At 45.0% G+C, this 24,276-nt stretch overlaps 1 protein-coding gene across 1 annotated transcript in view; it reads left to right on the top strand.

The window, feature by feature from the left end:
* The window catches only part of Polr3a (RNA polymerase III subunit A), a 43,552-nt gene that overhangs the window by 1,186 nt on the left and 18,090 nt on the right, over positions 1-24,276 (top strand). Inside the window, exons 2-17 of the mRNA XM_059273873.1 lie at positions 1,757-1,892; positions 2,115-2,252; positions 4,041-4,212; positions 4,465-4,619; positions 7,804-8,043; positions 8,164-8,326; positions 8,443-8,579; positions 11,232-11,335; positions 12,259-12,400; positions 13,650-13,790; positions 16,377-16,446; positions 18,211-18,338; positions 18,486-18,624; positions 19,541-19,705; positions 22,231-22,403; positions 23,961-24,072. Of these exons, the coding sequence (XP_059129856.1) occupies positions 1,757-1,892; positions 2,115-2,252; positions 4,041-4,212; positions 4,465-4,619; positions 7,804-8,043; positions 8,164-8,326; positions 8,443-8,579; positions 11,232-11,335; positions 12,259-12,400; positions 13,650-13,790; positions 16,377-16,446; positions 18,211-18,338; positions 18,486-18,624; positions 19,541-19,705; positions 22,231-22,403; positions 23,961-24,072 (2,315 nt within the window). The remainder of the gene's footprint in view (positions 1-1,756; positions 1,893-2,114; positions 2,253-4,040; positions 4,213-4,464; positions 4,620-7,803; positions 8,044-8,163; positions 8,327-8,442; positions 8,580-11,231; positions 11,336-12,258; positions 12,401-13,649; positions 13,791-16,376; positions 16,447-18,210; positions 18,339-18,485; positions 18,625-19,540; positions 19,706-22,230; positions 22,404-23,960; positions 24,073-24,276) is intronic.

Genomic DNA, 24,276 nt, shown 5'->3' with positions numbered 1-24,276 from the left:
GCTGATAGAAGTGAAGCAGGGCACTTACACTGTGTGAGTCTTGCAAGGAGTGTCAGACTTTTGAAGTGTTTGACCAGGACAGCATTTGAGTAAGATTCCTTGTTCTGGGAGGCCATGGCAGGGATCCAGACTGGAAATGATGATGGCCTGAACAGGGGGTGGGGACCTGAGGATGGGTGTAGGGACATGGAGAGAAGGGGATTCAAAGAGGGTTAGTGTGTAAAGTCGAAAAAAGAGTAGAGATGGAGGTAAGAGAGAAATGAGATGGACATTGTTATGTGTGTGGTTGACATTCACTAGAACAGATGTCTAACCTGGGTGATCCCCAGCTGTTCTCAGTATCACCCTTCCCAGTACTTCACACCCACCCTATACATTTAAAATACTTTGTCTCACAGCAGCCCCAGGATACTGTTAGAATGCAGATGAGGTCAATTGTGATGGCACAGGCCCATAATCCCAGCACTTAGACCAAGGCAGGAGGATTATAAGTTTGAGGCTAGTTGGAGCCGCATAGCAAGACCCTTCATTTCAAAAGAAAACTAGATCTGTCACTTGGATCTTCCAGTAGCTCTCTATTACACTGACACTTCATACTCTCCTGATTCCCAAGCCTTGCCCAGCCCCGCCCCCTTAGACCTTACTAGAGCCATCCTGTACCCTTAGCTAGCTGTCTGTGCCCCATTGTGCTGCTTGCATGTGGTTGCTTGACGATGCCCAGAGTGGGTGGACCCAGGGATCTGTCTTCTGCTTCCAATGTTCATTCTTCTAATTGCCTTATGTGTGGGCTCCTTTCCTACTTGGAATCCAGCTGGAAGGTCAGTTTTGCAAAGAAGCTTTCTGCGGAGACCCTGTTGTGCCCCTAGACTACACCATTCTATGTCATTTTGATTCTCTGCATCTTTTATGAACAGTCCATGGGACATTGGTTCCAACCCCCCAGCACTCATAAACAGATACTAAACTAAGAGGATGTTAAGTCCTTTATGCAAAGTGGCACGGTATCTCTAGATAAACTATTTGGCTTTGTAAATTGTTACTTTACTGTGTTTTTGTCTGTTTGTTGGTTGATTTCTTAGAAAATAATGAAATGGAGAAAGCCTATATATATTCAATATAGACGTAATAATTCAGATACACTGTGTTGAAGATGCCTATGCCTGGTTGACTAGAAGTGGCTAACCTAAAGAGATTTGGCAAGCAGATAGCCATTTGTACAAAGGAACTAGTCAGAGGCTCATGCAATGAAAAGAAACGCGGAGGGTTATGAGCCAGGATAAGGTGGGGCTCCAATATTACATGACAGCAGTGGAAGAAGAAACTTCAGCAGACACTAAAGGAGTAAGTAAATAAACAAATGACACTGAAGAAGGAGTATACAGCAAGAAGAGGAATCCTCAGTGTGTAGAGTACCATGACAGCAGAGAGAGGGAAGGAATTCCAGATTGGGAAGGGAGCGGGGTGAACCCCCAGTGCCTGCGGAACAGTAAAATGAGAAAGTTATTCTCTTCATCATTAGGCCAGTCACCCGTGACCTTGGAGAGCAATAACATTTCATGAGGGAAATAGAAACTGTTTCCCATAAGATAAAGGATTGTTTTGCAGGAAGACCTAGAGAAGTTAAATTATATTTGAGTCTGGTGGAACTAGCCTGTCCAGAGAGTCAGAAGGGCAGGGTAGTTTTGGTGGGTTCCATGTGTGTGTCTGGACCCATGGGCTTTGATATACCTTTTCTCCCTGTTTGTTTCCATTGCAGAAGCCATATCTGTTTTGGAATGAAGTCCCCTGAGGAGATGCGCCAGCAGGCACATATCCAGGTCGTCAGTAAGAACCTCTACAGTCAAGACAACAACCATGCCCCTTTGTTGTATGGAGTGCTTGACCATAGGATGGTAAGGTTCTGTCCCACTCAGTGTCCGACAGTTGACCCACTAAATCAGGTGGCTTGCCATATGGGACGGAGCCAGAGTTTCTCTCCCTCCCCTCCCCCTGCATGTCTGAGTCTGAATTAGGAATTCTAGCCTTTGCCTGTACGCCCAGCTGTTTGTGAGGTGTGAGCCCTGGGCCCCTTTCTTGTGCTTTCCACTAATGGTTGGGTATACTTTCCTCCAAAGGGCACAAGCGAAAAGGACCGCCCTTGTGAAACCTGTGGGAAAAACTTGGCAGACTGTCTAGGCCACTACGGGTACATCGATCTAGAGCTGCCGTGCTTTCACGTGGGGTACTTCAGAGCAGTCATTGGCATCCTACAGGTGAGCAGGGAAGAATTCAACAGTGCTTAGTCAGGGGCACTGGAGTGAACCAGGCACTGTGAGTGAGGAGGGGTGTGTCGGGGGAAGTTTTTTAGTTTGTTTTTGTTTTTTATTTTTATTTTTCTGAGAATGTTTCTCTGTGTAGCTGGGGGAAGTTTTTATACTAAATACATGTTATCATTGTCTTAGGGTTTCTATTGCTTTGAAGAGACACCATATCCAAGTCAACTCTTATAAAGAAAACATTTAATTGTTGAGGCTGTCTTAGAGTTTCAGAGGTTCAGTACATTATCATCATGGCGGGGAGCATGGTGGTGTGCAGGCAGACATGATGCTGGCTACATCTTAGCTTGCAGACAACAGGAAGTTGACTGAGATACTGGGCAGAATCCTGAGCGTAACCTCAAAGCCTGTCCCCACAGTGACACAGTTCCTCCTACACAAACCACTCCAACAAAGCCACACCTCCTAATAGTGCCATACCCAATGAAATTATGGGTGCCAATTACATTCAAACTACCACAATCACAATCTTGCATTATGTTAAATTTCTTACAGATTCTGTAATGTTTTATTTCCCTTGAGAAGTAATAGCTGACAGAGGAGATGGCTTAGTGGGTAAAGGTACTTGATGCCAAGTCTGGCCACCTGAGTTCAATGGCCAGGTCCCATGATGTCTAAAAGAGAACTGACTCCTTCTGCCCTCTGACCTCCACACACACGTAAGCTATAGCATGTGTGCAGATATACACACACTATCACACTAGAATAAGTAAACGTTAAAAGAAAACAAACAAACAAATGGTAGTTTATTCATTGCAAATAATGTTAAGCTAGGATTAACACACACTGTAATCTTAGCACTCAAGCAGAAAAGGAGAATTCCCAGGTCCAAGGCCAGCTGAGGCTGTATAAGGGCTCAGAAATCCAGATTCCAATTGTTAAAAACTCTGTACTGGTGATGTGCACCTGTAATCACAGAGCTAGAGAGGCAGAAGCAGGAAAATTGAAAATTTGAAGCTAGCCTGAGACACCACGTGAGTTCAAGGTCAGCCTGAACTAAATAACAAGACCCTGTGCCCAAAACCAAGGGCTGTGGATATAGTTCATTGATAAACACCTGCTTAGCATGCATAAGGCCCTAGGTTCAATTCCTCAGCACTGCCCAAAAATAATTAGTTGAAATAATAGAAAAAGCACAAAGAAAAAGATAGCAACAAAATCTTGCCAATCTGGCCTTGAGTACCGCCAACATTCTGAAAACATGGGCTGGCTCTATGTGTAGGTCTTGATTCATGATAATTCACTCTGTGTACACAACAAAGGGGTGACAGTTAGCAGTATTATTGCATTTATTTATTTTGTGTGTATTTATTTATATATATATATATATATATATATATATATATGTATATATATATATATGTGGGCACTCAGTGGGGGTCAGTTTTCTCCTAACTTGTGGTTCCCAGGGATTGGGCTCATATGATCTGGCTTAGCAGCAAAGCACCTGTCCCAGTAATCCATTTTGGTAGCTCTAAGAGTGGCTTTTTGTTTTGTTTGCTTGATTTTTTTTTTTTTCATGACAGGGTTTCTCTGTGAAGCTGTCCTGGAACTCACTCTGTAGACCAGGCTGGCCTTGAACTCACAGAGATCCGCCTGCCTCTGCCTCCTGAGTGCTGAGATTAAAGGCGTGTGCCACCACTGCCCAGTCAGAGGTGGCAGTTTTAAAAGGGAGGAATTTTTTTGTTTCTTACCTTGGTTTCCATTCTGTTTAACCTTTAAAAGATGATCTGCAAAACCTGCTGCCACATTCTGCTATCCCAGGAGGAGAAGCAGCAGTTTCTAGATTTCCTGAAGAGGCCTGGTCTGACTTACCTGCAGAAGCGGGGCCTGAAGAAGAGGATCTCAGATAAGTGCCGGAAGAAGAGCACTTGTCACTACTGTGGCGCCTTTAACGGTGAGGGGGATGCCCAGAGGCTCAGTGACAGCCCTTCTGCCCCATTCTTGTTTCATGAATTGGTTCTGCAGGATGTTTTAGAATCAGCCTTTTCCCTGTGAATTAGGCTTATGGGCGCAGCAGCTGGTTTGTTCCTAGAAAATGTTTCTCTCTCCTTTGATTGCTGTAGTAGTTTCATTAGACTCTACTCTTTAGCTAGCATAGCTAAGACCTGACTTTTTTAATCCTTGGTAAATGAATTCATTCTTGTAGGTACCGTAAAGAAATGTGGTTTGCTGAAGATAATTCATGAAAAATACAAGACCAACAAAAAAGTCGTGGATCCCATTGTATCAAATTTCCTGCAGTCCTTTGAGACAGCCATTGAGCATAACAAAGAGGTTGAGCCACTGCTGGGAAGGGCTCAGGTGAGCTGAAAACACATGCCTTCCCCTTGCCTGCACCTCTCAAACATCATGCAGGGCACACATGTGCATACACATACACTTGTACACATTCTTTTCCTCCTACATGCTCCATCCCCAATGATGTTGTCAGCTCCCCATAGTACTTCATGGAACTGTGGCAGGTGTGCGTCTGGCACTGAGTTTATTGGGATTGGCCTTGTAACTCCATTTTTTTTTTCCGGCTTGCTTTATTTATTTATTTATTTTAATTAATTAATTTTTTAAATTAGACTCATGATATTAATTACATTTGTGGTATTCATTGATTACATTCACAGTATTCATTCAATAATTATATTATGATATTAATTAATTAATAATTGTATTGATTTATTACATTCATGATATTATGTCCTGATACTACTATCTATTTGTGGGTTTTTTCCATCACACAAAACAGATTCTGTACTTAGTAAATCATTGCTCTATATTCCTTTCTTCTCTATCTTGAGATAATGTCTAATCTTTCTGTCTCTATAAATTTGTGTATTCTATATATTTCTCCTTTTTTTTGGTTTTTCGAGACAGGGTTTCTCTGTGTCACTTTGCGCCTTTCCTGGAACTCATTCTGTAGCCCAGGCTGGCCTCGAACTCACAGAGATCCTCCTGTCTTTGCCTCTTGAGTGCTGGATTAAAGGCGTGTGCCACCATCACCTGGCATATTCTATATGTTTCATGTAATACAATTCTATAGTATTTGTCCTTTTTTTTGAATGTAAAAACATTTTATGTACAACTGCAGGAGAAATAATACACAGATAGCCTGAACATAAAAACAGGTTATAATGTAAAAGTCCAGGGTTATTTTAAACAGTAAAATATTTTCTCTGTAGAAAATTGTTTAAATGATAACATTTCCCAATAAGCCCTTTTAAGCCAAATGATAGCTGAATTATACGTATAAATATTGATTAGATTCTGGGATACAGAAGAAACCTATCTTAATCTGTTCCGAGAGCTATGTTTTACTTAAGTTGTTTAAGTTAGATTCCTATTCATCTTCCCCTTCACTGTTTGATTTACGGCAGACATTTTTCTATAGGCTAGTTCATATTCTAAAAAGATTTTAGCCTCCTCTCCTGAAAGTATGGCCAGCATTTTATTTTATCACCTTGATAACAGTACAAATTCTTACCGTAATAGTGAAATGTTTCACTAAAGCTTGCCCAGTGTTTGGGTAAAACCAAAACTTATTATAAGCCACAGTCATCCTAGTGTCCCCCCTGCTAGGTAGCCTCCCTGGTTCTGTGGGTTGCAGTCCGATTGTCCTTTGCTTTATATCTAGTATCCACTTATGAGTGAGTACATACCATGTCTGTCCTTCTGAGTCTGGATGTAACTCCATTTGTTTGCTTGTACTTCCCTTTAGTGCTTTTCTTTCCTCGTGGATGTGGGGGAATAGACAGGGTCCCAGTGTGTAGCCCAAGATCTTCCATTCCCATAACTCCTCAGTCTCCTGAGTCCTGGCATTACAGGCTTCTGCTGCCATATCCCAGTTGTGGATGGAGCTGCTTAGTCCAGTCCAGTCTATGCCAGTCCATGCCTTTGTGGGCAGCACTGCAGTACAGGTCCTTCAGGAATTGGACAGAAATTATAGTCTGTCCCCAGAAGACTAGTGAGCACTCAAACTCATGTCCCACATAGTACAAGTCCCGAGGTTGGTGAAGAGTAGAGCGCAGTTGCCAGCCTCCTCTTCCCAGTGCCCCTGGCAGGCTGTGTGTCCTCTTGGAGAACTGCTCTTCTAGTAAGTGGTTTCTAGACCTTGCAGTCCTCTGGCCTTTCAGTTTCCTGGCTTACCAGTGTCCTGTCCAGCTCTGACAGATCCTCAGCTGAGGTCTGACCTCTGTTCTCTTCCTGCCATTTCTCATGCTCTTCAGGGTTTCCTACCCTGTTTTCTCCGATGGTAGGGAGGTGTTTCTAACATTTCATTATTGAAACGTAAGATTCAGTGAATAAAATCCCCAGAAAATTTAGTCAGTAGAAAACAAGACACATAATGACCATTTTTTGTGCATTTGATTTTGAGACAGGGTCTTTCTATGTCAGTGGTTCTCAAGCTGTGGGTCTTGACCCCCAGGAGTCGAACAGCCCTTTCACAGAGGTCACTTGAGACCTTCAGAAAACACGGATGTTTACATTACAATTCATAACAATAGCATAATTACAGTTATGAAGTTGCAAAAAAATAATTTAATGGTTGGGGGGGTCACCACAACATGAGGAACTGTATTAAAGGGTCTCAGCATCAAGAGTATTGAGAACCATTGTTCTATGTAGTCCTGGCTGTCCTGGAGCTTACTATGTAAACCAGGCTGGCCTGCTTCTGCCTCGAAAAGCAGGGATTAAAGGTGTGTAACACCATACCTGGCTCCATTCTTAGGATTTTTAGATCTCTAGTAATGTGCAGAGTTCTTAGTAAGTTAGTGATTCATAGCTTAACATTTTAAATATAATATATTTGTTAATTCTCTAAGAGTTTCATACATACATACAATATATTTTTATCATGTTCACACCCTACTCTCCCCTCTAAATCCCCTCAGATCCACTGCCTATCTCTTCCCAACTTCATGTTCTCTCTCTCTTTTAAATAACCCACCAGTCAAATTTATGCTGCCCATATCTCAAGGGTATGGGGTCATCTGCTGGAACATGGTTAACCCACCAGGAGCCACACCCTTAAAGAGAACTGGCTCTCTCTTCCCTAAGCCATAAACTAGCAATGGCTCCTTAGCTAGGGTGGAGTGTCGTGAGCCCTTCCCCTCCTCCACAACATAACACTTACACTGATGAACTTAATCCAAAGGTGATATAAACTTATTAAGAAAAAATTGACTATAATAAAAAGAAAACAAAATCAGTGGTTAGGTGTTTGCAAAAGGATTTCAGTTGACTATCCAGAACCCACATGAGGTCGGGGAGCCATTGTGGTGGTATATGCTTATAATCCCAGCCCTGGGGAAGTGGAGATGGGAAGAACCCTAGGGCTTGCTGGCTAGCTCGCCCTAGGCAAATCTCCACCACATAGCAAGTTTGAGGCTGCATGGGATCCTGTCTTCAGAAAAGCAAACATAGGGAAGGATAACTTTACCAACCCCTAGGAAACTCACCTCCTATCTCCTTCCTTCCTTCCTACTTCCTATAGGAGAACTTGAATCCCTTAGTTGTTCTGAATTTGTTTAAGCGCATCCCCGCTGAAGATGTCCCTTTACTTCTGATGAACCCAGAAGCTGGAAAGCCCTCTGATTTGATTCTCACCCGACTTTTGGTGCCTCCCTTGTGTATCAGACCCTCTGTCGTGAGCGATTTGAAGTCTGGAACCAATGAAGATGACCTGACAATGAAACTGACAGAGATCATTTTCCTAAATGATGTCATTAAAAAGGTCAGTGTTTCCCGGTAACTTGTGCAATCTGCACTGTGTGCATCTAGAGATGTTAGCTCACTAGAATGCTCAGAGAAAACTCAGAGAGCAGGTTTGTTTCTGATCTTTCTGTACTCGTAGCACCGGATCTCAGGAGCCAAGACGCAGATGATCATGGAGGACTGGGATTTCCTGCAGCTGCAGTGTGCCCTCTACATCAACAGTGAGCTCTCCGGCATCCCCCTCAACATGGCCCCCAAGAAGTGGACTCGAGGCTTTGTCCAGCGCCTGAAGGGGAAGCAGGGTAGGTTCCTGACAAGATCTACCATTGTTACCTACTGAGGGAGTATATGTCTGTTCAGATCCTCAGAAACAGCCCGAGGCATATAATGAGACCTATGGTGTTATTTATTTATTTAGGTCGATTTAGAGGTAATCTGTCAGGGAAGAGGGTGGATTTTTCTGGCCGAACAGTCATCTCACCTGACCCCAACCTCCGGATTGATGAAGTAGCTGTGCCAGTTCATGTGGCCAAAATTCTAACTTTTCCTGAGAAGGTAAATACCATTCAGCTGCCCAGTTCTTTGTTTCCAATCCAATGTTTCCATTTTGATATTTCATGCTACATATAGAGGCAAGTCTCCAGAAACCTACACAGCTTTGTGAAAATATCTCATTCCTTTTTTTTTTTTATTTTTTATTTTTTTGGTTTTAAAAATAGTGCTCTGTCTGCATATACATCTGCATGCCAGAAGGGGGCATCAGAACCCATTATAGGTGGTTGTGAACCTCACTGTGGTTCCTGGGAATTGAACTCAGGACCTCTGGAAGATCAGCCAGTGCTCTTAACTGCTGAGCCATTTCTCCAACTCATTCCATTCCACTTTGTTAAACACACAACCTCTACATCTACACTGGTGCAGTCGTAGCTGTAGCTGGAGGTTGTTGGGTTTTCGTTTGTTTGTTTGTTGAAAAGGTAGAGACCTAGCCTGGGACCACGTGTGCCACACACCATGGAATTTCACTTACTCTAAGGAGACAATTCTTGTAAAATAGCTATATTCAATAATAGGCTTTTTTTCTTTCCTTTTTTTTAAAAAGTGTTTTTTGGTTCTGGTTTGGTTTTTTTGAAACAGGGTCTCACTATGTAGCTGTCTGTCCTGGAACTTACTATGTAGACCAGGGTGGCTTTGAACTAACAGAGCTCTGCCTGCCTCTGCCTCCCAAGTGCTGGGATTAAAGGCTTGTGCCACCATGCCTGGCTCAGGTTTTTAAGTGTTTAAAGGGGTGGTGGATAAAGTACTTAAGTTACTGTCTTTGTGTTCTGTTCTTATTTTAGTGTATGTGTGTGCACACATGCATGAGTGTGAGTGCACATGTCCTCGAGTGTGCATGTGGAAGTCACAGGACAAATTTCAGGAGTCAGTTCTTCCCACAGTGAGTTCCAGTGATGGAGCTTAGGCCCTCAAACCTTCTGGCAAGTGCTTTTACCAAACCAATGAGCCATCTCACCAGCTCTTACCATATCGCTGTCAATTAGAGATAGCTGCAGATGAAAAAAGAAAACATTTTTATATTTGCAAAAGAATCTGCTGTTTGTTTTTATCAATTTTAATTTTCTTTTTTTCCCCAGTGCTAGAGATGAAACTGAGGCCTCATAGCTGGGAGGTCAGCTGACCTCATCCTAAGCCCATTCAGCAGTTTTAAAACAAAAGGGCACACCCATCTACCTCAGGCGTTCCCCAAACACCAAACCCACTCAATCCATGATCAGTTCAGTCAGTGTCACCTAGTCATTCTGGTTTGTACATTTTGGTGATGGGAGCATTTGAGATGAGTAGCAGTTTGGGGGTGTTGTCTTTGGAGTGGCCCTTGTATCTTGCTTGGTGTTTATGAATGCATCCATTCCACATTCTATGCCGCAGCTTTTTTCCCTACTGACAACACTTTCAACACCTTTGTTAGTTTAATCCTCACATTCTACAGTATTTCACTGAAAACATTTTCCTAAACAGTGTTATTTAAAAATATTTAATAAATAAGCAGTGCTCCGATGTGTTTATACATTTTGTAGTCTAGCCATCCAGAAACTTCTGGTCACAACATTGTCAAAATAATAAAAATAATCAGTTCTTCTTCCTAGTTAGTTTTCTCGGTATGGTTGTTAGTTTTTAACTATAAAATGAGTCTGATCATTTGAAAGCTGTTTCTGCTCATCCAGAAAGCCTGCAGCAGTCTGCATTCAGTTCATACTGTGAGTATAAGATGGTGGATACAGTGAGAAAGCCTGCGGCAGTCTGCATTCAGTTCATATTCTAGTGGATACAGTGAGAAAGCCTGCGGCAGTCTGCATTCAGTTCATACTCTGAGTATAAGATGGTGGGTACAGTGAGAAAGCCTGCGGCAGTCTGCATTCAGTTCACACTCTGAGTATAAGATGGTGGTTACAGTGAGAAAGCCTGCGGCAGTCTGCATTCAGTTCATACTCTAGTGGATACAGTGAGAAAGCCTGCGGCAGTCTGCATTCAGTTCATACTCTAGTGGATACAATGAGAAAGCCTGCGGCAGTCTGCATTCAGTTCATACTCTGAGTATAAGATGATGGTTACAGTGAGAAAGCCTGCAACCATCTGCATTCAGTTCATACTCTGAGTATAAGATGGTGGATACAGTGCTCCCCAACCCTAAGCTCCATATAGCGACTTAGACCACCGTAGTGCCTGGTAATAAAAGCTTGCTGATTAGCTGCATACCTGAGGTTTATAGACAATATGGATCATCAATGCTTGTCATAAACCTGTTCCAAGTATCCTCATTTGAAAGAAGAATTCTTTCCCATTAAACCATTGACCAAGAAGTTACAGAGCATGGTTGGAGCAGACAACAGCCCATGGTACTGCTGCCATATCTTTTAAGCCTTAGAGCCTGGTGAAAATTGACAGATGAAGTTGCCACAGATTGCATTCACAGTACTGTGCAGTAAAGTACATATAGGGAGATTAGAGACTGATAAAGACTTAGCCAAGCCTCTTTAGATCTAGGCTGCTGTCTGCCAGTTTGCTGTTCCTGCAACTTCAGTCACGACTGGGGGCCACAGCTGCCCCGTGGTAGCTCTCTGTCATTAGACCCTATGCTGTGAACAACTGAGTACTGTTGGCTAGCTTATAGACAGGAAACTGTCTTACTGTGTTTTTATCACGGTCCTGTAGGTGAACAAAGCAAACATCAATTTTTTGAGGAAATTGGTTCGAAATGGCCCTGATGTTCACCCAGGAGCCAATTTCATCCAGCAGAGACACATGCAGATGAAAAGGTAATGCTTTCCCTGTTGTGTGGGATTAACGTGCCTGACGGTACTGTTCACCAGAACCATGGAATGCATTCTAGATACACTGACGGGCATTTTGGCGTGTAGAATGTAGATGTTTAAATTGAGTAGTCCTGTGTCTATCATTGTCTCTTATCACTGCATATGCATGAAGTATTGTTCTCTTACATGGGACATTATTAGACCTAGATACATAGACTCAGCTTGAGATACGAACAGCTTGTTTTCTGTGTCACTGGGTTCTTAAGGATCTCTCATTGGTGCTCATTTCACCAAGTCTGGCTTGACAGCCAGGTGAGGTGACCACCAGTGGCTTATGTCATGAGGGTTTTAAGGATCCCATAGAAGAAAGAATATTACTGTAGTTCTACGATTCTAAAACAAATACTTTCATATTTTAACATCCATTTCTCCTGGATCTGTAGACTGAATCCAGGGCTTTCAGGATGCTAATCAAACACCTTGTGTACTGCTGAACTGTACCTCCAGTTCTCAGCACCCTATTATTAAAAATAGGGTCTCGCTGGGTGGTGGTGGCCCACACCTTTAATCCCAGCCCTCAGGAGGCAGAGGCAGGTAGATCTCTGTGAGCTCAAGGCCAGCCTGGTCTACAGAGTGAGTTCCAGGACAGCCAGGGCTGTACAAAGAAACCCTATCTCAAAAAAAGAAAAGAAAATGGGGCCAGGTATGGTGGCACATGTCTGTTGTCCCAGCATTTGGAAGGCTAATGCAGGAGGCTCCAGGTCAGCCTGGGCTACATGGGGAGATCTTGTCTCATATAAGTCGGTAAGTTTGTAGCGTCTTAGATTAGTTTAAGTGTCATAGGCATCAGTTTCTGATCTGAGTGGGAGAAATGTGTCGAGAGAACTTGGTTCAGAGATATGTGTGTGTGTGTCCTGTACTCTCAGGTTCCTGAAGTATGGAAACCGGGAAAAGATGGCTCAGGAGCTCAAGTTCGGCGACATCGTAGAGAGACACCTGATAGACGGAGATGTGGTGTTGTTCAACCGGCAGCCCTCGCTGCACAAACTGAGCATCATGGCCCATCTGGTGAGTGTGAGGTTGCTACTCTTAGTACCCACTGAGTGGGAACTTACAGGGTCTACTCTGAGCTGAATTCCGAAGGAGTAAAGTTAAAATTGCTGGAACTCTCAAAGTTTTGTAACTTTGAACTTTCTATTTCCCTTTCTGTTTAGATAAAACTGGTTTTAACCTTTAAATTTAGTGTGTGTTTGCATTCATGCCATGATGGGCATGTGCAGTTAGAGAACAAGTTGCAGAAATTGATTCTCTTCCTCCCCGAGATCAAAGTCAGGTTGTCAGGAGTAAAACTTGGATTTTGACTTGATTTCATCTTCATTTTATGTATACGTATGTGTGGGTGGGTGTGTCTGATGTATGCCACATGTGTGCAGGAAAGTGTAGAGACCCGAAGAGGGCATGGGATCCCCTGGACTGGAATTGTAGGCAGTTGTGAGAGGCCTAAAATGGGTGCTGAGAAGCAAACTGGAAGTGCTCTGGAGTAGCAAGTGCTTCTAACATCAGAACCATCTCCAGCCCTTCCTTCAGTGTTTTTAAGATGTGAGGTATAAGGTTCATACACAACATTACTGTGGCACAAATCTAATTGAGAGTTGGAGTGAAAATCCCTGGAATGATTTCATTTGGCAAAGGAAAATATGTGTGTTGTGTACAAAGCTTTATGTAAAATAGGCAAAAAATTGATTTGGTTTGCTTTTGCCTGTTAAGTTAGCAACTAAAGCCAGGTGGTGGTGGTGCGTGCCTTTAATCCCAACACTTGGGAGGCAGAGGCAGAGGCAGAGGCAGGTGGATCTCTGAGTTTGAGGCCAGTCTGGTCTATGGTGTAAGTTCCAGGACAGCTAGGACTGTTAAACAGAGAAACCCTGACTTGAAAAAACAAAAAAAACAAACAAAAAAGAAAAGGAAAGAAAGGAAACTTAGCACCTAAAATGCTGAAGAGACTTGCACAGTGGGTCTCTTGCAGAGTGTTGAGTGCCACAGGCTTAGGGGCAGCATGACTTTGAAGCTTCCCCTGTTATAGACTCGGTAGGAAACTTTATTAATACTTGAGTGTGGACTGTACACATTGTCTCTGGTGTTGCCTCATATTAAATTTGGCTTGCTTGACTAAATCTACCAGTGATTTGTGTTAACCACAACAGAAGAAATAGAAGTTTACTTCCTTAAAGTGCCTAGTTTTCTAGGCAATGTTTGTTTTTTCCTCATGGCTTGAAACAGGGAAGCTTTTGTGCTCATATTTTGTTTTGGTATTCTACAGGCCAGGGTCAAGCCCCACCGGACCTTCAGATTCAATGAATGTGTCTGCACCCCCTACAACGCAGACTTTGATGGGGATGAAATGAACCTTCATCTTCCCCAGACAGAGGAGGCCAAAGCAGAGGCCCTTGTTCTCATGGGGGTAGGTACTGGGGTATTGCCTATGAAAAGGGCCCACATGGAAGCCATTCAGGTACCAATGCCAGAGAAGCCGGGCCTTCCTGTTCTCACACATGCTACAATACTTGTGCTCTTCTGTCTTGTTTTCTCATTGGTTCCCTTTGAGCCTTTGAACAGTCTTGAAAATAATAGCATAAAAGTGAGTTATTCACAAGTGCTTTTTAGGGTGGGATGACATTTTCTGGTCTTTACACTGGATTCTTGGAAGAATGTATGTAGAGAGTAACAACTATGAACTAGCTGGGAGGTGGTAGTACACATCTTTAATCCTAGCACTCTGGAGGCAGAGGTAGGCAGATCTTTGTGTTTGAGGCCTGTCTGGTCTACAAAGTGAGTTCCTGTACAGCCAAAGCTACACAGAGAAACTCTGTCTCAAAACAAACAACCCAACAAAAAAAGAAACTAAACCAAATAGCCTGAATGGTGGTGTATTTGCATGCCTGTAATCCCAGCACTTAAGAACCTGAGCTGCAGAGGGAGCCCCAACCCACTGGAGGCAGAGACAAGAACATTATGAGTTCAAAGCCAGCATGGCCCACATGATCCTGTCTCAAAAAAGAAAAAAAAAAAAAATTGTGCACCAGTGCCAGTATGGGTATTGTGGGGGAAGATGCCCTACTAAGTGGATTGCTCAGTATGTTGTAAATGAAAACTTTCCCAAAGTGTATTAGGTGCCGCTTTGGCCTCTTAAAGGGCACTAGCCTAATTATTTTTGAGACTGCTGTGGCTGCAGGGGTTCTGTGATGGGGGGGTTCATGCCTGCTCTTAGGAGTTGGTCTCTACCTGTTGTTCCATCCACACTGCCCCTACATCCTGCTGCACATGGCACTGTTGGGTATCTACTGTGTAGGGCTCCGCCCTTCTAGTAATCCCTGACTATTGACAAGTACAGCTTTGGACTTTTATTTGGGACCTGGTTTGTTGCCCATGTTGGCTTTGAACTCATGAGCTCAAGTGATCCTCCTGCCTCAGTCTCCCTAGTGGTCAAGAGTACACACGTTATACCACATCTGGCTTGAGTATTTTTCCCCTCTGGCCTACATTCCTACATTATAAGCTCACCTATGTATGGTTGTAAAAATTTCCTGTTGCTACCCACAAAAACCACTTGTGGGGACAGAGTGTAGCTGTAACCCTTACTTCATTCCCAGCCCCACTAAAAGTAAATGAGTAAATAAAATCCAGTTACTTTTGATTACTAAACCACACTCCCAGCCTCCACAGTTGCTTGTTGAGATGGACTTGCTCTGTAGCCCAGGCTAGCCTAGAACTCACTGTGATCCTCCTGCATCTACTCCTAGCACTGGGATAACAGACATGAGACACCACGCTCAGCCACAGCCTCCATCACTGATGTGATACTTTAATGTTTCACCATGCTCAGCCACGGCCTCCATCACTGATGTGATACTTTAATGTTTTACCATGCTCAGCCATGGCCTCCATCACTGATGGGATACTTTAGCCTTGCATTGATGGAGGCCTTAGTCCATGGATTAGTTGTGGGGTTTTGGATTGTCTATATTTGTAGTTAGGTTGTTTTTTTTTTTTTTTTAAGGAAAAAGCACATGCTGTTTTTGTAATTAAAAATAATATTAAAATATTATGGGGAATAACAGCCACCACTTGGATTCAACCAGTTAAACTATGCCTGTCAGGAGCCATACCACTGTCATTTTGTTATAAGATCTTATTGATTAAAATAACAACTATAAACTACAGGCTTGGACACTTGGGGTGGTAAAGTCCCTTGTTCCATCTGAACACATCTCTTTGAGTGTCACTGGAGACATTTTGACGCAGCAGTTCTAAGTCTGTAGGGCCCAGCATGGATGTGGGCCCAGAGTACACAGATTTACAAAATCATGAAACTCTACCCCACGTCCCTACTAACGTGAGGCCACCTGCCCTCTTCCCTCTGAGAGGGTCTCTAAACCTAGGTCAGTGTGTCGCGGCCACTCCAGATGTAGGGTCATTACCCTATGATGACTCACAAATGGGCAGTAAAAGGTCTTTGCCTGACAGGACCCTGGACATGGTAAGGAGGCCCGGAAAACCCACAGACTCACAGGAGCACCTCCACAGCCTCTCATGAACATTAGAAGATTCCCGCTCTGACAAGGAACTTCTGCTTGCTCTCAATTGCTGTTAGAACTTAACAAGAGAAGTCGCTCAGTTCTGTCATTGTGGAGAAACATGGAATTGATTGATTCCAGAGATACAGCTCTCATGGAAGGGAATGTTCTTAGCTAGGCTTGTCTACACACTTGTTAACACTAGCGCTCAAGAAGTTGAGGCAAGAGGATCACCGTGAGTTCCAGGCCAGCATAGGCTACATAGTGAGTTCTAGGCCAACCTGGGTTACAGAGTGAGCCCCTACTAGGGACTTTTCTTTTCCCTTTATCAGTAAGGCAACTGCAAGATAGTAAGAATGCTGGGGTGGAGACCTCTCAGCTCAGCAGTCATGTGATGCCTACAGTCACGTGATGCAGACCTTCAGGCTGCACTGTCCAGCCAGAGGGGCTGACTTGTGCTTGTTTCTCTTCAGACCAAAGCGAACCTTGTGACCCCGAGAAACGGGGAGCCACTCATTGCTGCCATTCAGGACTTCCTAACAGGTGAGTGTTACCTAGAAAGGAGGCTTTGGCTTCCCAGGCACAGTGATTCAGACGATGGCCTGAATGCTGTTATCTGTACTTAGGAGTCTTCCTACTTTTAGTTTGACACAGGGTGCCCCTGGGTGGCTCAGCTGATCTGGCCTGGCACTCAGAATCCTGCCCCGCACTCCCAGGTGCCAGGGTTACAGGTGTGCAGCACCATGCCCTGTCCTGTATTTAGGTTTGTCGTTGACCCTTGAGCTTGCTCAAGGTATTTTTACCGGTTGTTTGTTCATTTGATTCTGTGTGTACTCACTGAGCTCCACAGACTTGGCAGGGTTTGTCTGTTGTTTCTTTTGTGATGGAGGCTGAGGGGGGAACGGTGGTAGGGTGGGGCTTCATGTAGTCTGAGTGGGGGTACAGGGGGCTTCATGTAGTCTGAGTGGGGGTACAGGGGGCTTCATGTAGTCTGAGTGGGGGTACAGGGGGCTTCATGTAGTCTGAGTGGGGGTACAGGGGCCTTCATGTAGTCTGAGTGGGGGTACAGGGGGCTTCATGTAGTCTGAGTGGGGGTACAGGGGGCTTCATGTAGTCTGAGTGGGGGTACAGGGGGCTTCATGTAGTCTGAGTGGGGGTACAGGGGCCTTCATTAGTCTGAGTGGGGGTACAGGGGGCTTCATTAGTCTGAGTGGGGGTACAGGGGGCTTCATGTAGTCTGAGTGGGGGTACAGGGGGCTTCATGTAGTCTGAGTGGGGGTACAGGGGGCTTCATGTAGTCTGAGTGGGGGTACAGGGGGCTTCATGTAGTCTGAGTGGGGGTACAGGGGGCTTCATGTAGTCTGAGTGGGGGTACAGGGGGCTTCATGTAGTCTGAGTGGGGGTACAGGGGGCTTCATGTAGTCTGAGTGGGGGTACAGGGGGCTTCATGTAGTCTGAATAGGGGTACAGGGGGCTTCATTAGTCTGAATGAGGGGGCCAGCGGGCTTCATGTAGTCTGTGTGGGGGTACAGGGGGCTTCATGTAGTCTGAGTGGGGGTACAGGGGGCTTCATGTAGTCTGTGTGGGGGTACAGGGGGCTTCATGTAGTCTGAGTGGGGGTACAGGGGCCTTCATGTAGTCTGAGTGGGGGTACAGGGGCCTTCATGTAGTCTGAGTGGGGGTACAGGGGCCTTCATGTAGTCTGTGTGGGGGTACAGGGGCCTTCATGTAGTCTGAGTGGGGGTACAGGGGGCTTCATGTGGTCTGAATAGGGGTACAGAGGGCTTCATTAGTCTGAATGAGGGGGCCAGCGGGCTTCGTGTAGGCTGAGTCAGGGGATTCAGTGGCCTTCATATAGGCTAAGTTGGGGGGCAGTTTGGTAGGGCTTCCTGTAGGCTGAGCATGTAGGGGGCATTCAGTAGGGCGTCATCTGGGCTGGCCCTGAGCTTCTGATGCAGCCAAGGCTGATCTTCCTGAAACTGGGGGTTTTCTAGGCCTACTATCTGGCCTAGACTCTGCCACGGCTCTGAAATGAGGCAGTGGATGAACAAAGCCCCTTGACTTACTTGGTTGAGTTGGGGCACAGTCAGCATCTCTGTTTTTATTCTTCTCTGGGAACTGTCTGACTTGACTTGAAGGTTGAAAATGTGTGCATTCCCCTATGTGGTCTTTTCTTTTTTGTGCTGTTTTTTTTTTTTTTTTTTTTTAAAGAAGCAAATATTTATAACAAACTCCATTGTGTACAGTGTTGAAAATCTACAACTTGTTATTAAATTCACATTTTTTTGTGCTGATTCTTTACATTAGGTGCCTACCTTCTCACCCTGAAGGACACTTTCTTTGATCGAGCCAAGGCTTGCCAAATCATTGCTTCAATACTTGTTGGCAAGGATGAGAAAATTAAAGTGCGCCTCCCACCCCCTACGATACTAAAGGTGTGTTGGGGTCCGTGTGGGTGGCTGGTGGAATGGAGGGGCCGTGCTGGTGCTGGGCTCGCAAGTAGTCCCTGCACCCTCTTACCTTACTGAAGTGGACCATGCTGAGACCAGCCCAGCTCTCATCTGCTGCCTCCTTTCCTCCAGCCTGTCACCCTGTGGACCGGAAAGCAGATCTTCAGTGTCATCCTCAGACCCAGCGATGACAATCCAGTGAGGGCCAACCTCCGGACCAAGGGCAAGCAGTACTGTGGCAAGGGGGAAGACCTCTGCGTCAATGACTCCTGTGAGTGGAGGGACGGACGGGGAAGACTCCTGTGAGTGAAGGGATGGACGGGGAAGGAAGGAGTCCTGTGAGTGAAGGGATGGACGGGGAAGGAAGGAGTCCTGTGAGTGAAAGGACGGGATGGGGAAGGAAGGAGTCCTGTGAGTGAAGGGATGGACGGGGAAGGAAGGAGTCCTGTGAGTGAAGGGATGGACAGGGAAGGAAGGAGTCCTGTGAGTGAAGGGATGGACGGGGAAGATTCCTGTGAGTGAAGGGATGGACGGGGAAGGAAGGAGTCCTGTGAGTGAAGGGATGGACGGGGAAGATTCCTGTGAGTGAAGGGATGGACGGGGAAGGAAGGAGTCCTGTGAGTGAAGGGATGGACGGGGAAGGAAGGAGTCCTGTGAGTGAAGGGATGGACGGGGAAGGAAGGAGTCCTGTGAGTGAAGGGATGGACGGGGAAGGAAGGAGTCCTGTGAGTGAAGGGATGGGACGGGGAAGATTCCTGTGAGTGGAGGGATGGGATGGGGTAGGAGGAACAAGCAGGTGGCCTAGAGTGAGCTTCACTGGCTGAGAGCAACTTCACTGTTCCTACAAGGGCTCGGAAGGAAGTTTTCCTCAGGAAAGTGTAGCTGTGTTCTGTCTCATTGTCAGTCTCTAGATGGCAGAGCTCATTTGGACAGAGTTGCAGTGCTCAGAATGGCCCTTTTTAACGGTTTTGTCAGTTGATGCAATTTGTCTTTCTAGGGGAGGGAGGGGCAGGTGGGCATCAAAGGTTACATATATATCTTTGAGAAGGGCGCTGGTTTTCCTCATAGTTGTTGCCTTAACAGAAAACAAAGTTTTAAGGAGAAATTCTTTGGGTGTACTTGGAATTTTCATTTTTCTCAACCAGATAATTGTTCATTTAAATGCATTGTCAGTATTACCCTTCCAGATGTTACGATCCAGAACAGTGAGCTGATGAGTGGCAGCATGGACAAAGGAACTCTGGGGTCGGGATCCAAGAACAACATCTTCTACATCTTGCTACGAGACTGGGGGCAGAATGAGGCTGCCGATGCCATGTCTCGGCTTGCCAGGCTGGCTCCTGTCTACCTATGTGAGTTTCTCAGCAGCTTCCTGTTTCATGTTAATGCTGCAGTAGACAGTCTTAGTGTCTTCTGATAGTGTGTTCTTTCACTTTTTCCTTCCCACACCCACACAGGATAAAGTGTGCTGAGCCATTTGTGCATTTATCAGTGACTTGACTCAGTACTGACAAGTTGGTTGCTTGGAATTTGATTTTCATTTTTTCTAATCAGAATCTGTGGTAGCTTCTTATTGTCTATGAATGGGTGTATTGCATAAAAAGCTCTTTGTGGGCTGCTTCCCAAGTACCCAGGGAAGCTCTGTAGCCTCTGGGCCGCCCTTAATTATCCCAACCAGATGATTCAGTATTGCCCCTCTGTGCTTACATGTTTTGCTTGTTCATACTTTGAGGGTAGCATAAATCAAGTGATTTCTACACGTTTCCTAAAATTGAGTTTTATTGCTGTTGGTGTGTGTGTGTGTGTGTGTGTGTGTGTGTGTGTGTGTGTGTGTGAGAGAGAGAGAGAGAGAGAGAGAGAGAGAGAGAGAGAGAGAGAGAGAGAGAGAGTGTGAGTGTGTGTGTGTATGGGTACACTAGTGCCATAGCATGAGTGTGGAGGTGAGTCTTAGGGATCAGACTCTGGTAGTCAGGCTTGGCGGCGAGCACTTTTATTCACCAAACCATCTTGCCAACCATAAAATTTTGATTCTTCTCGTTTTGACTAACTCTTGCCTGGATGGAAAATTCTAGACTGAATATTTTCTCTCAGAAGTTCCTCAGTATTGTTCTATTCTGTTGTAGCTTCTTGGGTACTGTGAAAAGGGTGCAGCCATTTCTAGTCCCACAGTGTTTTGAACCTTTTTTTTCCCATCCTGGAGGCCATAGAGTCTTATATTTAGTATTTTCCCAAAAGTTCACAGCAATGCCCTGGGGTAGGCTTTTTATCTTGTGCTAATCACTCAGTCAGCTCCTATAAACTTGCAGCAGTGCCCTTCTTTCTGGAAATTTCCTCATTTCTTTGATAATTTTATCTGCATTTCTTTTTGTTTGGAACTTGTGTTAATTGCATTTCCAGTTACGGGATCAATTCTGCTTTTCTTACCTTTCCTTTATTTAATCTATGTCTTTAGTCATTCCTTTTGTCTTTTATCATTTCTGTTGATATAAAATGTTATCTTTGGTAAGTTTTGGATTTCTTATAAAATTTCCCATGAATATTATTTGCAGATAAGGTGGGGATTTGTCTGTTTTCTACATTGGGATTTTTTTTCCCAATTTCCTCTGTTTTTGTTTATGTTTTCAAGACAGGATCTACTATGTAGCCCCCACTGCCCTGGAAAATGGTATGTAGACCAGGCTGCCCTCAAGCTCATGGGCATCTGCCTGGCTCTGCCTCTCATGCAGTGGGATTAAGGGCGTGCACTGCCACACCAGGCTGGAGCTGCCTCATTCTGATCTCTGGATTTGACTTTAACTGCTCTGAAGGAGTTTTACTGAGTATTTTCATATTTGCTCCCTGAATCTTCCTTTTCCTTTCCTTTTGTATTTGTGGTCTCATATTTCATGTTAAAAACTCTCCTAAAGGGCAAGAGAGATGGCTGAGAAGTTAAGAGATCAGAGGTCCTGAGTTCATTTCCCAGTAACCACATGGTGGTTCACAACCATCTGTATTGAGATCTGGTGCCCTCTTCTGGCATGCAAGCATACACAGGGAACATTGTTCTTGGTTATCCACTCATCCTTGGGGTGTGAGACTAATAATCACTGACTGGAAATAGAGCTGCAGGGTTTATTGTCCTCTAGGTTCCTTGGTTTGAGCTGAGAACCAACTTTCTCACTGCAGGGCCACCACTTACCCCATCAATAACAGTTTTCTCTAGGGAGGCTTGATTTCCTCAGAGACATCTCTTCTAGTTTCAGTCTCCCACCCTGGGGATAGAGCCTTGGAAGCTGGCCAAGGTGGGAGCCCAGGGCTGCCATCATATATTGCACAGATGGTTCTCCAGTCTCTTGTCATCCTATCCGGCTGTGCCTGGTATTCTCAAATCCAGAACCCTTGGGTCTTCCCTGAGGACGTGAACTGCTATCTTCCTTCTGAGCAAAGCCCAGAGCCAGTTTCTTACACAGACTCTCCACCCATTCTCCTTGTCTCCAGTACATTCATCTCTGTGTCTGCAGGAACTAGTGGTCTCATTTCCAAGCCTCTCCAGACTTGTTGGTTCTCTACCCGAAGACATTGAAAGGGCCTCTCTTTCCCTGTGCAACTAAGACTGAACACTCAGTCACCCACCCACTTCTTCACAGATTAGTCCAAGTCTACTAGAGATGGTGTTTATATTTGCCTTTTTTTCCTATTGGGAAGTAAACCCAGATTCACATAGTGCTCTCTCTCTCGCTCTCGCTCTCTCTCCACTGAGTTAGACCCCAGCCTTCCTCCTCTTCTCTTGGAGAGTGATTTCTGAGAGGAGGAGGGCAGGCAGCAGGGATGAGCTCTTCCTGACAGCTGGACACTAATGGTTATGGCTCGTTTGCTCTGCCCGCCAATTCTTCCTCAGCTAACCGTGGCTTCTCCATCGGGATTGGTGATGTCACACCTGGCCAGGGACTGCTGAAGGCCAAGTATGAGCTACTAAATGCTGGCTACAAGAAGTGTGATGAATACATCGAAGCCCTGAACACAGGCAAGCTGCAGCAGCAGCCAGGCTGCACTGCTGAGGAGACACTAGAGGTGAGACTGCCCTCCACATCGGTGTGGTCAGCTGTCCTGCTTACAGTGTGTTTGGGATGGGCCAAAAGCCATGAAGAGAAGGTGGCCGAGAAGCAAGAAGGGACGCGTTCTTGACCCGTTCCTGCAATGTGTTCTTGTTTGTTTGGCAGTGTGGGACCTTTGCTCTTTTAGCATTCACACTCTGGTATAAAAACATGGGTATCTGTTCATTTGACAGCATGGGGCTGTGCTTCACTGGGGCTGCTCTCACTGTCCCTCAGATCCTCAGCCCTCCTTTGCAGCATCCTTCCACAGACACCACACCAGCGCTCAGTGTGTTGATCATTACCATGACTTGGATAGAGGATAGGAAATACTCATGTTGGATTGTCTCACCCTGGTCACAGCCTCCTCATGTTTGAAACCACTTGGCTGAGTGCTGAGCTGGCCACATCAAAATCTATCTTCTCCTCTAGGAGCCTGAAGTTCAAAAGCAAATGGACCAGGAGTTGGGGAACTGGGCTTTGTTTTGTTGTATTTCATGACAGTCTCATTCTGTAGCTCAGGATGGCCACAATTTCAATGTCTTCTGATCTCAGCCTCAAGTCCTGGGATTTACAAGTACACGTTGCCATACCTGGCTATCTTCTGCCTTCTCCATGGCCTGTGTCTTGCACTTTTCCCTCCCTAGAGTGTGGAAGATAGGCTCTTGAAGTATCCAGTCTTCCCAGCTGGGTGTGGTGGCACACACCTATAATCTCAACCACCTAGAGAATGAGGCAGAAAGATGGAGAGTTCACAGCCAGTGTTTTGTTTTCTGTTCAGATCATATAAATAGTTTGCTAAAGAGGATTCAAAACCAGGTCAGGCAAGTTTAGCAATACAATAACTAAAAGAGAGGTGGGAAGATGAATTCTTTCTTTCTGTGAGGGTTTTTTTGAGACAGGCTTTCTCTAAGTAACCTGTAGCCGCTAATTCACAATCTTGCCAGAGTCCTGAGTGCTGGGTTCACAGGAGTGTACTAGTCCCCTGGAAGTCTGCTCCTTTTCAGTCTTCTGAGTTTTAGACAGAGAGGTAAGAGGAGGCTTCTCACTGTACCTACCTAGAAAATTAATTAAGGGCTCAATAGGACCACAATTTTTAGAGGGCTCATCACCTTAAATTGTGAATTTTGACTGTGCTCACAGGTCAGGGTGTCCTGGAGTCATCTTGTCACATTCTTTGCTCATGCAGATTGAAAGCATGCTTTATGAGAACAGGTAGAGACAGACTGTACAAGTAGAGCAAACAGTTCTCCTTCACATGAGCATTGTGCATTTACAGGGGCACGTGTACACATGACTGGATGTAGGATTTTGTTATAATTTGCTATTCACACTCTTCCAGACCCTTGCAGAAGAAAGGACTTTGTGCAACTCACACTTTTTGATTGTCTGAATTCAGGAAACTTCATTGATTAGAAATATGACATCCTGATGAAATGTTCTCTAATTTTCTAAAAATGTCAGATTAAAGGTTTGTGATCTGCAGAGCCAGAGGCTGGCTCCTCACAGACTGTATTTTCTTCCCTCCCCCCAGGCCCTGATCCTGAAGGAGCTGTCTGTGATCAGGGACCATGCTGGTAGTGCCTGCCTCCGAGAACTGGACAAGAGCAACAGCCCCCTCACCATGGCCCTGTGTGGCTCCAAAGGTGAGTTAAGCCCTCAGGGTTGGCTGTTTGTGTGCCCTGCCAGGGGCTTGGCTCTAGAACATGTCTTTGGTGGTTGTAACTTCATAGAAGCTCTTCATTTCTTTAAGTGCCTGTCTCTAAATCATGGAAATCTGACCTTGAAACTACCTTGGGGTAGTTTAAGTCTTTTGGAGAAACTGGTTGATAATGTGGCTGGGTTCCTGA

The sequence above is a fragment of the Peromyscus eremicus genome, chromosome 9 (genome assembly GCF_949786415.1).
Source record: "Peromyscus eremicus chromosome 9, PerEre_H2_v1, whole genome shotgun sequence".
Lineage (NCBI taxonomy): Eukaryota > Metazoa > Chordata > Mammalia > Rodentia > Cricetidae > Peromyscus > Peromyscus eremicus.
Note: the sequence above shows the minus strand (reverse complement) of the source record. Positions and strands in the feature narration are given on the sequence as shown.